Here is a 16171-nt window from a genome sequence, read left to right as displayed (position 1 = left end):
GGGTGAGCAGATTTTACAGGGACAATCCTGCTATGTGGCCCTTTTTCTTATAGAGGCGCCTATCAGCCCCCGCCGCCTGCCCTGACTGTTCACACTTGCTCTCTGGCCGCCCTACCCCTGCTGCCCACCCCTCTCCCTTCACTGCACCCACAATCTGCCCCTCCTCCGCCCTGCAGCGCCCCCCTCCCTCCTTCCCTGCGCCCCCACCTCCCGCTGGACTGGAGGGCTCTGGGGCCAGGTAAAGCCGGGAGCTCCGGCTCCCCCTTGCACTCACACCCCCTTCGCACATGCTCAGCAGGCCCGCCGGAGAGGAGCTGGAGCAGGAGCAGGAGCAGGAGCCGAGCGAGGGCCGGACGGGCTGTTCGCCGGCTTAGCTCCGCCCGCCTTGGCAATGCTGCTGGCTCCCTCCTTCCTCCTCACGCCTCCTCCTTCCTCCTCCTCTCCGTAGCTACCGCTCAACTCCCAGCCCCAGCTGCTGAGCCGCACAGCGGCGGCGGCGGTGCGCTCGGCTTTGGGGACGGAAGAGGAGGCGGCTCCGCGCTGGAGACAACCCCGGGCTCGCCCCGCCACCCCCTGCAGCAGCGAGCAGTCCTCCCCCAGCCAAGGGCATCGCCGCTGCCGGAGCAGAGCCTGCCCCGCCGGGTGCGCAGCTAACTCTGCGGGGGAGCATCGGTCTGTCTTCTCCCCAGCCCGCCCCCTGGGGCTGCTTTGGAGCGCTGCCGGGCTCCTCTTCTCTTCCCCGGGGTCTTTCTGGGGAGTGGGCTGAGCAGTACTGGGGAGCGAGCTCTGCCTGCAGCTGTAATGACACTTCTTAACAACCAACAGACAGTCCGCGCCTGGATGCAGGGGGCCTGTCCCGACTGTGGGGCAGAGCCTGGTGCTAAATCCAGCTGAAGTTGACTGGCTCCTGTTTAGACGGCCGATCTCAGAGCGCCCCGAAAGAGGAGCCGAGAGCGAGCTACCCTGCAGCCAGCTGTTTCTTTTCCGCACTTTTTCTCCGCTCTTCGGGCACAAGCGCCGGTTCTCGGGCTGCGTGGAGCGGGGCGCTGACGAGAGAGGCTGCTAAGGTAAGCAGATGGGCTTCAGCGTCAGAAACATACAGAAGTGCAAAAAGAGGGGACGTAGGGGCCGGGTGTTTCTTTTCCGCAGAAGTAGTGGGAGGCCAGAGGAGACTGTCACTGATGAGTTTAACAGATGTACAGTTTGCAACCGAAACTTCTTAAGTTATCTAAACCCAACACGAGCAAAGGGACGCACTAATTGGTTCATAGCGCCCTCTGATGGCTTCCGGCAAGTATACACTATGTGGCCACAAGTAAGGGGAATACAGTGCACATGGAGTAACACCAAACTTTTAATAAACGTCCTCTCAAGGAGACGAGCCCTGGAAGAACAGGCTTTACCTTTAGAAGGCGGGTATCCAGTATATGTACTTGTATGATTTAGGCTCTGTAGAAGTAAAGGATTGAGAAACGGGCACATTTTAGTATCTTATTTTAACTTTTAAAAAAATGATTAGGAGAAGAATACACAGACACATACTGACACTTGTTTGGAAGGGAAGCTTGTTCTTTATTTCTAATAGAGTATTGCAATTGCACTATTCAATTGAACTGTGCAAATGTAAACAGATAATAAAATAATTTCAGAGACCTTGCAGTTTCAGACAACTTGGAAAAAAAGTAAAAATAGAATAAAATAAAAACTCAGTTAATGAGTTAATTCTACTTTCATTCGAAGCTAATTTAGTGAGCAAACTTTGACAGGGTTGTTCTTTTATTGATTCTGTATAGTCTTAGCATTTACTGTAGATGAGAACCTGGACATTCTTTGTGATGCATTTTAAATATTTGTAGAATATATATTGAGATCTATACAGCATCAGAGAACATTTTTCTTGTGTGTTTCCACAGAAAGAATCAACACACGAAGCCAACAGAAAACTGAAACTGCTCTTTTGGTGGAAAAACATTGGCATTGTGCCCCTTCCAAGTGTTTTACTTTTTCTTCATGATGGGGAGAGCAGAATTATCTGAAACATTGAGTCAGAAGTTGGATTTCACTGGCTGAAGATGAAATGAAGATAATAGAAGAAGACATGACAGCATATTGTCTATTGTATGAGCATTCATCCAAATAAACCTACCTACCACCAATAGATGTGAATAGGAGTTAGAAATACATATTTTTTCCAGAGAGAGAGAGAGGCTAATGGAGAAATGTTGTTTGTTTCTCTCCCCCACTCTCACCCTTTCAAGTCAATGAAGAAGAAAATTTTGTATACAAATTGAGAGAACAGGAAGGCTCGGAAGAGGAAATTCAACATCTGAGTCTATTGTATAAAGTACTGTGCATTTCGAATTCAGCAAAAACGAAACATTGTTTTGAATAAATGCTATGATTTCATCATCAGTGCAATTTTTCCTACACTAGGAATGGCATGTTATCGGAATGTTAGGGGGAAAGATTTTTTTTTTTAATTAAATGTGCAAATTCAGTTACTTTCAATTCAAGTTTTGGGGGATTTTTTCCAATGCTTTTCAGCTCAAAAGATATTAAGTTTTTTAATCCCTTGACTTGTATAATCAGTCTGTGTTTCATGTGGAAAACCTAGAGACTTTACCTTCTCTTTAGTTATATGTGTAATGCTTTAACATTGTAGCTGTGTAAAGTACAGACTGACAAGACACCTGTGGTTCAACTTTTGAGCAATCCTATGTTTTGTTTTCAGTACTGTACCTCAGATTGCAAATAAGCTGAGCAGCGAATCCATTTTATTGTTTTCTTTTGAAGCAAAAATGCCTTAAGTGTACACCGTTTATACTAACTGGATCAACATTTGACATCTGAACACTGTGTTTTGTTATGTCTGAAGGGAAGGAGCTGCCTAATGGATCATGGCTCTTATGTTTACAGGACATTTCTTATTCCTAGCATTAGCAATGTTTGCTCTCTCCTCTTTTGAAGAATCTGTAAGCAATTTCTCTGACTGGGTGGCTTTCACAGAAAATGTGGCTCAATATGAGAAACAGAACCTGCAAGATTTCAGTGCTGACCAGAAGCTGAAAAAAGCTGTTCTTCATCCAAGCTTATATTTTGATGGTGAAGATGTCCAAGCATTGAGGCAGAAGTCTCGCACAAGCCATTTGCATCTGTTCAGAGCTATCAGAGGTGCAGTGACAGTTATGCTGTCCAACCCATCATACTACCTACCTCCACCCAAACATGTTGATTTTGCGGCAAAGTGGAATGAGATTTATGGAAACAATCTGCCTCCCTTAGCTTTTTATTGTTTGCTATGCCCGGAAGATAAAGCTGCCTTTGATTTTGTTCTCGAGTATATGGACAGAATGACTGGCTACAAAGACTGGCTGGTTGAGAATGCACCAGGAGATGAAGTGCCACTTGGCCATTCCTTAACAGGTTTTGCCACTGCTTTTGACTTCTTGTATAGCTCACTGGATAACATCAGGAGACAAAGATACCTAAAGAAGATATGGACTGTGAGTGAGGAAATGTACGAATATTCAAAAGTCCGCTCATGGGGAAAACAACTTCTTCATAACCATCAGGCCACTAATATGCTAGCACTACTCACGGGTGCCCTAGTTACTGGGGTGGACAAAGAATCTCAGACAAATATTTGGAAACATGCTGTAGTTGATGTGATGGAAAAAACCATGTTTCTGCTCAATCACATTGTAGATGGCTCTTTGGATGAAGGAGTAGCTTATGGTAGTTACACAGCTAAGTCAGTAACCCAATATGTTTTCCTGGCCCAGCGCCATTTTGGTATTAATAACCTAGAAAACAATTGGCTAAAAATGCACTTTTGGTTTTATTATGCCACTCTATTGCCAGGCTATCAGAGGACAGTGGGCATAGCAGATTCTAATTACAACTGGTTTTATGGCCCTGAAAGCCAGCTGGTTTTCCTGGATAAGTTTGTAATGAAGAATGGAATGGGCAATTGGCTAGCACAACAGATTAGAAAGCACAGGCCCAAGGATGGCCCAATGGTGCCATCCACTGCACAGAGGTGGAGCACACTTCACACTGAATACATATGGTATGCTGCAGAACTAACTCCTCAGCCTCCCCCTGACTATGGCACTGCTAAGATACATGTGTTTCCTAACTGGGGGGTTGTTACTTATGGAGCTGGGTTGCCAAATACTCAGACCAACACCTTTGTGTCTTTTAAATCTGGAAAGCTTGGTGGCCGTGCAGTCTATGACATAGTTCACTTTCAGCCATATTCCTGGATTGATGGGTGGAGGAATTTCAATCCAGGGCATGAACATCCAGATCAGAACTCCTTTACTTTTGCCCCCAATGGACAGGTGTTTGTCTCCGAAGCCCTATATGGACCCAAGTTCAGTCACTTGAATAATGTACTGGTGTTTGCTCCATCTCCTACAAGTCAGTGTAATCAACCTTGGGAGGGACAACTTGGGGAGTGTGCACAGTGGCTTAAGTGGACTGGTGAAGAGGTTGGAGACTCAGCTGGGGAGATTATAACAGCCTCTCAATATGGGGAGATGATGTTTGTGAGTGGTGAGGCAGCATCTGCCTACTCTTCTGCAATGAAACTGAAAAGCGTGTATCGTACTTTGCTACTCCTGAATGCTCAAACATTGCTAGTTGTAGACCATATTGAGAGGGAGACAGACTCTCCCATCAGCTCTGTCAGTGCCTTTTTTCATAATCTTGACATTGATTTTAAATATGTTCCCTATAAGTTTATGAACAAATACAATGGAGCCATGATGGATGTGTGGGATGTTCACTATAAGATGTTTTGGTTTGATCATCATGGGAGTAGTCCTGTTGCCAGGATACAAGAGGCAGAGCAAGCGGCAGAGTTCAAAAAGCGGTGGACTCAGTTCATAAACATCACCTTTCTTATGAAAACCACGGTTACAAGAATTGCATATGTGTTCTATGGACCATATGTTAATGTTTCTAACTGCAGGTTCATAGATGATTCCAAATATGGATTTCAAATTTTTCTAAATGTCAACAACACTGAAAATATTGTCTCCATTGTGACTGAATATCAGAGTCTGAGGACAAGGTTCAATTATTTGGGATTTGGTGGCTTTGCCAAAGTAGCTGATCAAAACAAAGTTATCAAATTTGGTCTAGGCAGTGAAGTTGTACATAAACAGCTATCACATAATAGAACAGTTTTCCCATTTGGATTCAAAATGAATATAATAGCAGGATTAATTTTGGGTATTAGCTTGGTATTATTGGCTTTTCAATGGCGGTTTTACATTTCCTTCAGCAAATTGTTGCGCTGGATCCTAATCTTGGTTATCACACTCTGGTTTATTGAACTGGTGGATGTGTGGAGCACTTGCAGTCAGCCTATTTGTGCAAAATGGAGTAGTGACATCATAAGTGTAGACTCTGATAAAGGCAATAAAGCCAAACAGTTAGACGGAAACTCTGTTGTTTTGCCAGATGTTGTAATTACCTCACTTCCCAGTTCAGGAGCAGAAATTTTAAAGCAACTTTTTTTTTAACAGCAGTGATTTCATATACATCAGGATCCCTACCGCTTACCTTGATATCCCTGAAACTGAATTTGAAATTGACTCATTTGTAGATGCATGTGAATGGAAGGCATCTGATGTCCAGAGTGGCCGTTTCCATCTATTCCAAGGCTGGCTCCAATCCCTAGTCCAAGACACAAAACTTCATTTACAAAATATTCATTTATATGAAGCCAGCAGAAGTAAATTAGCTCAGCATTCTACCATAAGTAAGGAAAAAAAGAGAAGATCCAGAAAGAGGGAGTCTCTGTCAGAACAAAGAAGCAGAACAAGAGGAAAATTAGACAAAGATGCTGAGTACGTTAGGGAACTGAGGAGACACCTTGCCTATTATCCACATGCACGTCCTGTGCTTAGTTTAAGTAGTGGGAGCTGGACATTAAAGCTTCCTTTCTTTCAAGAAATCATAGGACCTTCAATGAGGGCGTTGTATGTAGTAAGGGACCCTCGAGCATGGATCTACTCAATGTTGTACAAAAGTAAGCCAAGCCTTTACTCTTTGAAAAATGTTCCACAGCATTTAGCCATGCTGTTTAAAGTGGAAGGTGGGAAAGAAAAGTGTAGTTCAAATTCAGGCTATGCCTTTGAATATGAATCACTGAGGGAAGAAGTCTTGGATTCTAATTCAAATGCAGTTTCTGTGCTGTCCCATTTGTGGCTAGCAAACACAGCAGCAGCGCTGAGAGTAAATGGGGATTTGCTGCGGACGAATTATCAGCTGGTCAAGTTTGAGGATATTGTGAGCTTTCCTCAGAAGACAGCTGAAACAATTTATGCTTTTCTTGGTATTCCTCTGTCTCCTGCTAGCTTGAACCAAATATTATTTGCCACCTCCACCAATCTTTTCTACCTTCCTTATGAAGGTGAAATATCACCACCTAGTATTCATGCTTGGGAACAAAACATGCCTATTGAGGAAATTAGATTGATTGAGGACATCTGCTGTACCTTGATGGACCACTTAGGATACCCAAAGTTTACAGTTTAAATGCTGCAGGTCAGCAGTAATTTGCACTAATGACCCCCAACTCCCAGTTTGTGAATAAGAATTAGAGAAGTTTGTTTATTCTTGTAAAATGTGTGTACAGTATCTTACATGTAGAGAGAGATTATTTAAAAAGAAAAAGGTATTTGTTCTAGCTGGATTTTTAAAAACAAAAACTTATAACTACTTTTGCTGCCTTTCAAATAAAACTGTGTGAACCTTTACAAATCTACCAGCTAGGGACTGGATAGGTCGAGGGATTGGAAATAGTCGTGCATTTCCAGGTTAACAGTTTAACTCCAGCCCAGGTGGGTAGTTGCCAAAAGTAGTTACCATCTGATGGCTGTGTGGTGGCCTATGTGAAATGAGTTGGCCCAGTTCGTAATGGCAGTGATTAGCACCTCGGGATCAAATTTGCAGGTATGTTCAGACCATTTGGTACTTCAGTGGGCAAAGTAGGGTTAAACTGGGATTTAAATCTGTTATTCAGCACTTCAGAGGCTTACTGGTAAAGCTGGCTCCTTATTAGCTGTCTCAGCAGACAGGCCAAGGACTGACCAGGCATAGAAACTGAATGACATTCTGTGATACTGTTCCTCCTGCTCAGTGTTGAGGCACTTTGGTGGGGTTTTGTGAGGATGAATTCTTGCTGTAACTATTCTGTAGATAAAGAGAAGGCTTCTGTCTCTGTGTCTGTCAATCTGGCACCTTCTTTGAGCACTAAATGAACTTTCCGGGGCAGAGGGGAACCATCACAAGAAATCCACAAAACCCCATCATCTATCTGTTAAATATCAGCTGGGTGGTTTCTAAAGGATCTCGTGAAACTCTGACACTGCTCCACCATACTAAACTGTTCCTGGATTTTTGAAAGCTGCTAATGCCCTTGCTACTGATGCCGCTGCTCTGCACCGCTCCTCTTGTCTAAGAGAAGCTGAAAGAACTTCTTGTTTCTGAGTAAGGCTCCTCCATCCTTCTTTGTTTGTTTTAACACACAGTGGAGTCACTTCTCTTTGGCTGACCGTTTTGCATATGCCAGTGGCAAAGGTGTCGGAGCTTCTGTCAGTGCAAACATTTGCTGTCATCCTCAGTGGCATACATATATTAATGTCTGCATAAGGTGGGAATATAGTGTATAGAAGAGCGCAAATAAATCTTGAGACCTGTTTTATTAAGGGATGATTTGCTTTTCTGTATATTAGATCTGCCCGCAACAGCCTATGGCTGATCTCAAGTTTGCTCTTTGCATCAATTCATTTCAAAGAGTTTTCTCTCACCTACTCCATACTTGTATGATGATCTCAGTAATTTTTTGCCAACATTTTAAGATTTTAAAACATCATCTTTGTTTCTTTAAATCTGCAATATATTGTCACATTGATTTGGAAACAAATACCCTTAGTGGGGTGAATATTTGCTTTTGGTAGAATTTTTGTTATGCTGCTCTTTTGTTTTTCCTTGAGACATATTCTTTTTTTTTTTTTTTTTGGCAACTTATTTTTTTTAACGAAAAGATAACAATATGAAAAGTTTCCTAATTTATCTTACTCAGCGTTCTTTTGAAATGCATACCTATTGTAAATACCTGCAGATGTGTAAATCAAACCATAGATCATGTCAGAAACATCCGTTTCCTTTAACATCTGGTTTTTTTATTATTACTAATGAAGTTGTCATGAAATATGCTTCATTTTGTTTGCAGGAGCTGGTATCAGAGTTTTGGTTTATTATATTGAAATATGACAGTAGAGTAATTACCATTTATGTGGGTGACAAGCATTAGGCAATGTCAAGATGTAATGAATTTCTCTCTACAGATTGCAGTCCTGTTGCTGATGTTTAACATTAACATCTTGCTGATGTACTCCCTTTTTTCCTCTCTGTTGCCCCGCCACGCATACACATTTTCTGTATCATTTTCTGATCTCTTCTTCTGACCGAGATAAAAGTAGTTCTGTCTCAGCCGTTCATTATTATGTCAAAATGTGCCTCTAGTGCGATAAAGCTGTTGATATGTTGCAGTCTCGCTAACCGTAACTTGGCTGTCACTTTCCTTTGATTATAATAGGGACTAGCAGCAGTTTTTTCCCTTCTTTCCAAGGTCTTACTGCCAGTTAGGTAGAATGTCACATTAAAAGAAATATTAAAGTGTGTTAATGTACATGAACGTGTCAGTGAAATTTTGGATCCTGACTATCAGTCTCACAAATCAGTTTTTCTCTCTCTCTGATCTGTTATCAGTCAGATGTAAATTATTGCCAACACCATCCCTTTTATTTGACAGACTCATTCTGAGCATTTGCTTTCCATTCCCAGGATTTATGATCTTGAATCAGAACAAATAGATAGGCTTTCCTCTGTCATCTGTTTGAGGATTGCTCAAGGTAAGACTCGGGATTGACTGTGTGTTGGGAAAAGTAGGAAGGCATCTCTAAATCCCTTCTTGATAGTGCTGTATGAAAGGCTACAAATAAACTTTAAACCAGCTCTTTTTGAGGGGCTAAGGTGAAAAATGGGGCACTCACGTATCAGTAGGTTGTCCCCGTGGTTTTCAAAATACAGGGTTATCTCATGCCTTTCGGGCATAATACATGTTGTTATAATTTATTCTGGTATACACATGATTTAGGACCTAATTATTCACAGTCATGCATCTTCTGAAGTTAAACCATCTATAATGTACTATTGTTCAGGTTTGATAATGTTTTATACCCTTTTGTACAGACACAATTGACTCTACAAGATGCAAGACTGGGGAGAATTAGATTCTTTATTCCTAGGAAGAGAGTTACATCAACAGCACAAAAATTTGAAAAAAGAAAAGAAAAAAGAATGTATCTAGAGAAAGTAATGACTGAAAGCCATAGACCTAAAGTTTCAAAATTCTAATTGCATGCATTATGGAACTTAAAATAACACAATATCATATATATATTCTAAGGAAACTGAGTACCCGGTGCTTTTGCTTCAAAACTGCTAACAAAGAACTCTCTGCCAGAGAACATTTCTACCTACTGGGAAGAAAAGAGCATATGTCAACTAAACCACAGAGGACTATGTATAAAAGTAGTTTATGAGACTGGATTAAGGTCACAAAAGGAAGGAAAATCTGAGCAAAAGGAGCACTGTAGTATTGTGTGGACCTAATTTCTATAGTACACTTAACAAAAACAGGAATCCAGAAATCCTAGAACAGCAGATATGAATTCCTAGCTTTTTTAATATTCCATAATTAAAATATTACAAAAAATTCAATGTCCGAGAGCTTCACACTGATCCTATTCGTACTTGTTTTTTCATGTGTCATGTATCCATAGTCCAGAGTGTTATCCAGTCCTGCAGTCCAGTGATACAAAAAGTATCCATTGACATCAAGGGGAGTGGTCTGTGCATGAAAAGACTGCAGGATCAAAGTGTAATCAAATGGCTATAAATTTGTGTAATATCACCTGCATAGCAGTTTATGGATTTTGGTAGCATTTTAAAAACGGACACACCTACAGTTTGAGGTGGTTGGAAAAAAAGTCTGTCAGTTTTGTTTTAATAGAAAATAACTTTTCAACACAGTGGAAATGTTCATGCAAAAATACCTGTTTTCTTCAGAAAAATGAGTTTTTATCAAAAAAAAACCTTAAACTGAAAAGAAAGAAAGTTTTGTGTGTGTGTTTGACTAAAACTTTATTTAAAAAAAAACAAAAAAACCCCACACATTGATAACTTCTCCCCCATTATTGTCTAAATTTGGACAAAAATAGGGGGGTGAGAGGGAAATCCCAGTCAGCTCTCCCTACAATTCAAATGTGCATTTGCTTGCCCTCAGATTCTGTTCTTGTGCCTCTGTATAACTCCACTGGAATATAGCCAAGTTGCCTGGGTGTAAGTGAAAGAAGAATGTTGGCTGATTGTTTGATCAAGTGTTTTAAAATTAGGCCTCCAGGCTTTGACAGCTACCCTATCTTTTACTCATTCTGTTGTGCCCAGGGACAGATGAGAAGATGGAAAAATAATAAATTGCATTAATCTATTGTATTAGATCGAAGAAATCAATACTTTCAAAATTATCTTTTAATTAACAGCTAGTTATAAGTAAAATAAGCTGTAGGAGACTTGGAATCTGATGGTATGGCAACTCTCCAGCTACTTTTAATTTAAATAGATGCTCTGTTAAATTTTAAATGATTTGTGAGTTAGTTACTTGGTTCCATGACCACAGTAAATACTTGTCAGAGGATAAATCTATGCTGAAGCTAAGACTGTGCCTCCCAGCCTGATTAGAAAGAGATACTTTAGCTTAACTCAAACTAGTGTTCTAAAACTAGCAGCATGGACTTTGTGGCAGGGGGTAGCCACCCAAGTCCAAGCTTGGCTGACTCCCCTGGATCTGAGCTCAGGTGGCTAGTCCAAGCCCCCACCCCTACCACAATATCCACGCTGTTATTTTTAGCATGAGCTAGCATGTATTTGTTTACCTGGACTGGAAGTCACACTTCCAGCTGAAGTGTAGACTTACCAAGAGTGTCTCCCAATCAAGTGACTGTTGAATGCCTTTGGAGCCCTGAATGTATAGAAATCTAAGTTAACAGGCAGAGCAAGCAGAGAGCTGGAGAAGTAAGTACGCTAGTTAGGAGAATGCCCATTAACAAACACATATCTGAGTCCATGTGTGTATGTTTCATCTAGGAATTAAACAGAAGGAGGTATTAGGGGAAGTAAGATTTGATAATCTAGGGGATCGGTAATGGATAGGAATCTTTCTTTGGTATATCACTGATTTGAGTCTAGCTCAAGATCTGTAATGACCTAAAGTCATTACCATATTAACCAAAAGTAGTACCATTGACTTCAGTGGAAGTACATGGATAACGAAAGTGAGTGGGATTTACACAGGCTGTAGTTAAATGAATTGGTAGTTAAATGAATTGGTCAGTATTGATACTGACGGTACATGATCACATTATGAAAACCACCATTATAACTGGCATCCTCAATAGCCTCAATATTTTGGCAGATCAAGGCTACAAGACTTCAGTGCACAATGTTATCATTCTGGCACCTTTCACTAGTACCAGATGCTCATCTAAACCATCATCAGATACTCATCTCAACCAACCTCTATCCTTTACTTGATGGAAAATTGGCATCTTAATGAATTTTTTTTTGGAAATTTAATCTGGGTAAAATTTCAATATGTCCACGGATAAACATTTGCTGTTTCTATGTAGATAAAACATTTTGCCACATAAGTCAATTTTTTACTCATTATAAACTCATTTACTTTCACTCATGCACAGACAGCCAAAAAAAAAAAAAAAAAAGGTAAGCTGAAAGCTTTTGTCAAAATGAAATTGATGCAGACATGAGATTTCATGTACTGTAATGATAACTTATTTACAGGATTCAATTCATTGATCAGATTGCATTTTCTTTTTAAACAGAAACTTTTAATATTTATTTTCACTATTTATTGTCTGGAACTCATGTGACAAATGACAGCCAGGAGAGAGCTGGCTCCTTAGGGGGTTATAGCTTATTTTTAATATGTGTTTGATGCTACCATTTTCTTGGTTAATATAATCAGATGTAACCTTTCGAAAAGCTGCAGTATCTGTACTCAAAACATTTGCGCTAGGCAATTCATGAGCAAAGATAAAAGTGTGGTCCATATATATTTGGTGAACAAGTAGAGAGGACCTGTGTGAGTGACCTGTATGTTGTTATGTTTGGAAATAAACTTTAAAGTATTTTTGTAATTTGAATTTGTGACATTTATTTTTAAGAAACCTTGAAAGAATTCACTGAAATACCTTCACCAAGAAGCATACATAACTAATCCAAATAACCATGATTTTATCTTATCATCATAGCCCTGGTTTTCCCTTTTTCCTAACCTTGTTTGGGCCCCAGGTCAGAACACTGCTTAAATATGTGTTTAAGTATACCATCAATAAGGATGCTTTCCTGAATTGGGATCTCAGTCTGAAGGCCCAGACACATTGTCATTGAATTCAGACTCATTCAACTTACAGGTATAAAATGGTATATGTGCATAAATGGAGGATCAGGATCTTAATTGTAAAGTGTTTGGAGGAGGGACTGAAAATCCTGATTGAACTCAATGAGACCAAAATTTCATGGTGTTCACTATGCAAAATTATGGCACTAATAATACCTAGCTCTTATACAGTGCTTTTCCTCGGTAGATTTCAAAATGTTACTCAAAAGAGGTAAGCATCCTTATCCTACAGAAGGGGGAAATTGAGGCTCAGGGAGATGAAGTGATTTGCCAGTGGCTATGCCGGTAATAGAACTCAGGTCTCCTGAGTCCCAATTTATCACTCTATCCACTAGACAACATTGCCTCCCCTAAATAAATGATAAAATAAGTGCTTTGGGGACAATCTGTGACAACACTATCAGGTTTTAAAAGATATCTACAGCTGTATTTTGTTGTCAAATCTTTAAAGTAATATTTAGATCCATAGGGAAGTATTTTATATCTATTTCTTAATATACTAAAAAGACCTGAAATTACAGGAACCAAAAGTCTCTGTATATCACACAAGATTACTCGTCTTGGTTTACGATGAATTGTAAGAAAGAAAAAAAGAAAAGTATGGTATTGTAGGGTGTAAAATATGAATAACTTTTTAGCTTGAATCAAAGCTACAGGTTAAGTTTACCTTATACGTTTATAAACCTCAAAAGAAAGAACACCAACCAGTAAGAACATAAGAATGGCCATTCTGGATCAGAACAAATAATCCATCTAGTCCATTATCCTGTTGTCTGATGATGGACAAAACTAGGTGGTTCAAAGGGAATGAACAGAACAGGGCAATTATCAAGTAATCCATCCCCTGTCATCCAATCCCAGTTTCTAGCAGTCTGAGGTTTAGGGGCACCACATAACATGGAGTTGTGTTCCTGACCATCTTGGCTAACAACCATTGATGAACCTATCCTCCATGAACCTAGCTAATTCTTTTTTTGGACCCAGTTACATGTTTGACCTTCACAACATCCCCTGGCAACAAGTTCCACCGCTTGATTGTGTTTTGTATGAAGAAGTATTTCTTATGTTTGTTTTAAGTGTACCTATTAACGTCATTGGGTGACCCCTGGTTCTTGTGTTACATGAAGGAGAAAATAACACTCCTCTATTCAGAGAGAGAAGGTTGATGAGGTAATATCTTTTATTGGACCTAATTCTGTAGGAGGAGACAAGCTTTCGAGCTACACAGAGCTCTGCATACTTCTCTATTCACTTTCTCCACACCATTCATGCTTTTAGAGACCTCTATCATATTCCCCCCCTTTATCATCTCTCTTCTTAACTGAACAGTCCCAGTCTTTTTAATTTCTTCTCATATGGTAGCTGTTCCATCCCCCTAAACAGCTTTGTTCCCCTTCTCTGTAACTTTCCCAATTCTAACATATATATATATTTTTGAGATAGAGCAACCAGAACTGCATGCATTATTCAAGGTGTAGGCATACTATGGATGTATGTAGTGGCTTTATGATATTCCCTGTCTTATTATCTATCCCTTTCCTAATGGTTTCTAATACTGCTAGCTTTTTCGACTGCTGCTGCACATTGTACAGATGTTTTCAGAGACTCCAAGATGACTCCAGTGATTTAAAGATCTCTTTCTTGAGTGTTAACAGCTAATTTAGAACTCAGCAGTTTATATGTAGAGTTGGGATTTTTTTCCAGTCTGCATTACTTTGCATTTATCAACACTGAATTTCATCTGCCATTCTCTTTCCCAATCAGCCAGTTTTGTGAGATCCCTTTGTAACTCTTCTCAGTTAGCTTTGGACTTAATTATCTTGAGTAATTTTGTATCATCTGCAAACTTTGCCACCTCAATTTTCCCCTCTTTGCCAGATAATTTATTAATATTTTGAACAGCATAGGTCCTAATACAGATCCTTGGGGGACACACTATTTACCTCTTTCCAGTCTGAAAACTGACTGCTTATTCCTACCCTTTGTTTCCTGTCTTTTAACTAGTTACGGATCCATGAGGATCTTCCCTCTTATCCCATGACAGCTTACTTTGCTTAAGAGACTTTTATGAGGGATCTTATCAAAGGCTTTCTGAAAGTCCAAGTACACTATATCCACTGGATCACTCTTTTTCACATGTTTATTGACCTCCCTCAAAGAATTCTAATAGATTGGTCCCCTTACAAAAGCTGTGTTGACTCCTCCCCAACATACTATGTTCATCTACGTGTCTGATAATTCAGTTATCTATTATAGTTTCAAACAGTTTGCTTGGTACAGAAGTTAGGCTTAATGGCCTGTAATTATCAGTATCACCTCTGGAATCCTTTTTAAAAATTAGTATTACGTTAGCTATTTTCCAGTCATCTGGCACAGAGGCTGATTTAAGTGATAGGTTACATACCACAGTTAGTAGCTCCTTCAGAACTCTTGTGTGAATACCATCTGGTACTGGTGACTTATTACTGTTTCATTTATCAATTTGTTTCTAAACCACCTCTGTTTACTCCTCACTCTGGGACAGTTCCTCAGATTTGTCACCTAAAAAGAATGTCTTCGGTGTGGGAATCTCCCTTACATACTCTGCAGTGAAGACTGATGCAAAGAATTCGTTTAGCTTCTCTGCAATGGCTTTGTCTTCCTAGACCACTCCTTTACCACCTTGATTATCGAGTGGCCACACTGACTGTTTGGCAAAGTTCCTGTTTCTGACGTACTTTAAAAAAAATGCTGTTTAGGTTTTGTGTCTTTTGCTAGTTGCTCTTCAAATTCTTTTTTGGCCTGCCTAATTATACTTTTACATTTGACTTGCCAGGATTTATGCTCCTTTATATTTTCCTCAGTAGGATTTGACTTCTAATTTTTAAAGGATGCCCTTTTGACTCTAACTGCTTCTTTTACTCAGCTGTTTAGCTATGGTGACATTTTTTTTGTCCTCTTACTATTTTTTTATTTGTTTTATTTGAGGTATACATTTAGTTTGACCCTGTATTATGGTGTAAAATAGTTTCCCTGCAGCTTGCGACAGTTCCTTTTAATTTCCATTTAACTAGCTTCCTCATTTTTGTGTAGTTTTGGAAGTTAAATGCTACAACAATATAAGAAGCACAATTTCAAATAAATGTCAAGCCCTTAATTTTCACTAGGCAGTAGAACTCTGCTGATACGTGATCTGTCTATGCATATGCTTTATTATTCACACTAAGAATGGTGTATCCCCCACTGTCTCAGCAAATATTTAATAATGGAGCACAGCAGTGCTGTTTCACATTATTAAAATATAATCTTTTTAAATGAAACATAATACCAGAATTTTGTTAAAGGCCAACAAAATGCCGGGTGTTATACAAGACATGGAAAAAGACACCAAGTCAGCTTCGGATCTCATTTACACCAATCTAAACCAAAACTTTGTACTGGAATTACTCTTGATTTACACCAATATAAATGACCCCAGAATTTAGTCTATGTTTTTCACCCTGAGAATTTACAGTGTAGGCACCAACCCTGTAAGGTCCTATGTTTAAGCAGACCCCTACAGTCATATGGACCCACTATGTGGAGCAGCTGTAGCACGCGTATTAGTGTATTATGAAGCATTAGAGAATAATT

The 16171-nt window shown here is 39.9% G+C and overlaps 1 protein-coding gene across 1 annotated transcript; it reads left to right on the top strand.

The window, feature by feature from the left end:
- Window positions 1–414: 414 nt before the first annotated feature.
- On the top strand, window positions 415–12266 carry DSEL (dermatan sulfate epimerase like). The gene is given in 3 exon segments (XM_067537482.1): window positions 415–1067; window positions 1914–5522; window positions 5524–12266. Coding segments are annotated over 2 exon segments (3651 nt in total). The 5' UTR covers window positions 415–1067; window positions 1914–2897; the 3' UTR covers window positions 6550–12266.
- Window positions 12267–16171: the final 3905 nt, after the last annotated feature.

Source organism: Emydura macquarii, unplaced genomic scaffold, assembly GCF_026122565.2.
Source record: "Emydura macquarii macquarii isolate MOO-44397 ecotype Brisbane River unplaced genomic scaffold, CSIRO-AGI_Emac_v2 contig_431, whole genome shotgun sequence".
In the NCBI taxonomy this organism is placed as follows: Eukaryota; Metazoa; Chordata; order Testudines; family Chelidae; genus Emydura; species Emydura macquarii.
This window is presented reverse-complemented; position numbering and strand designations above follow the sequence as displayed.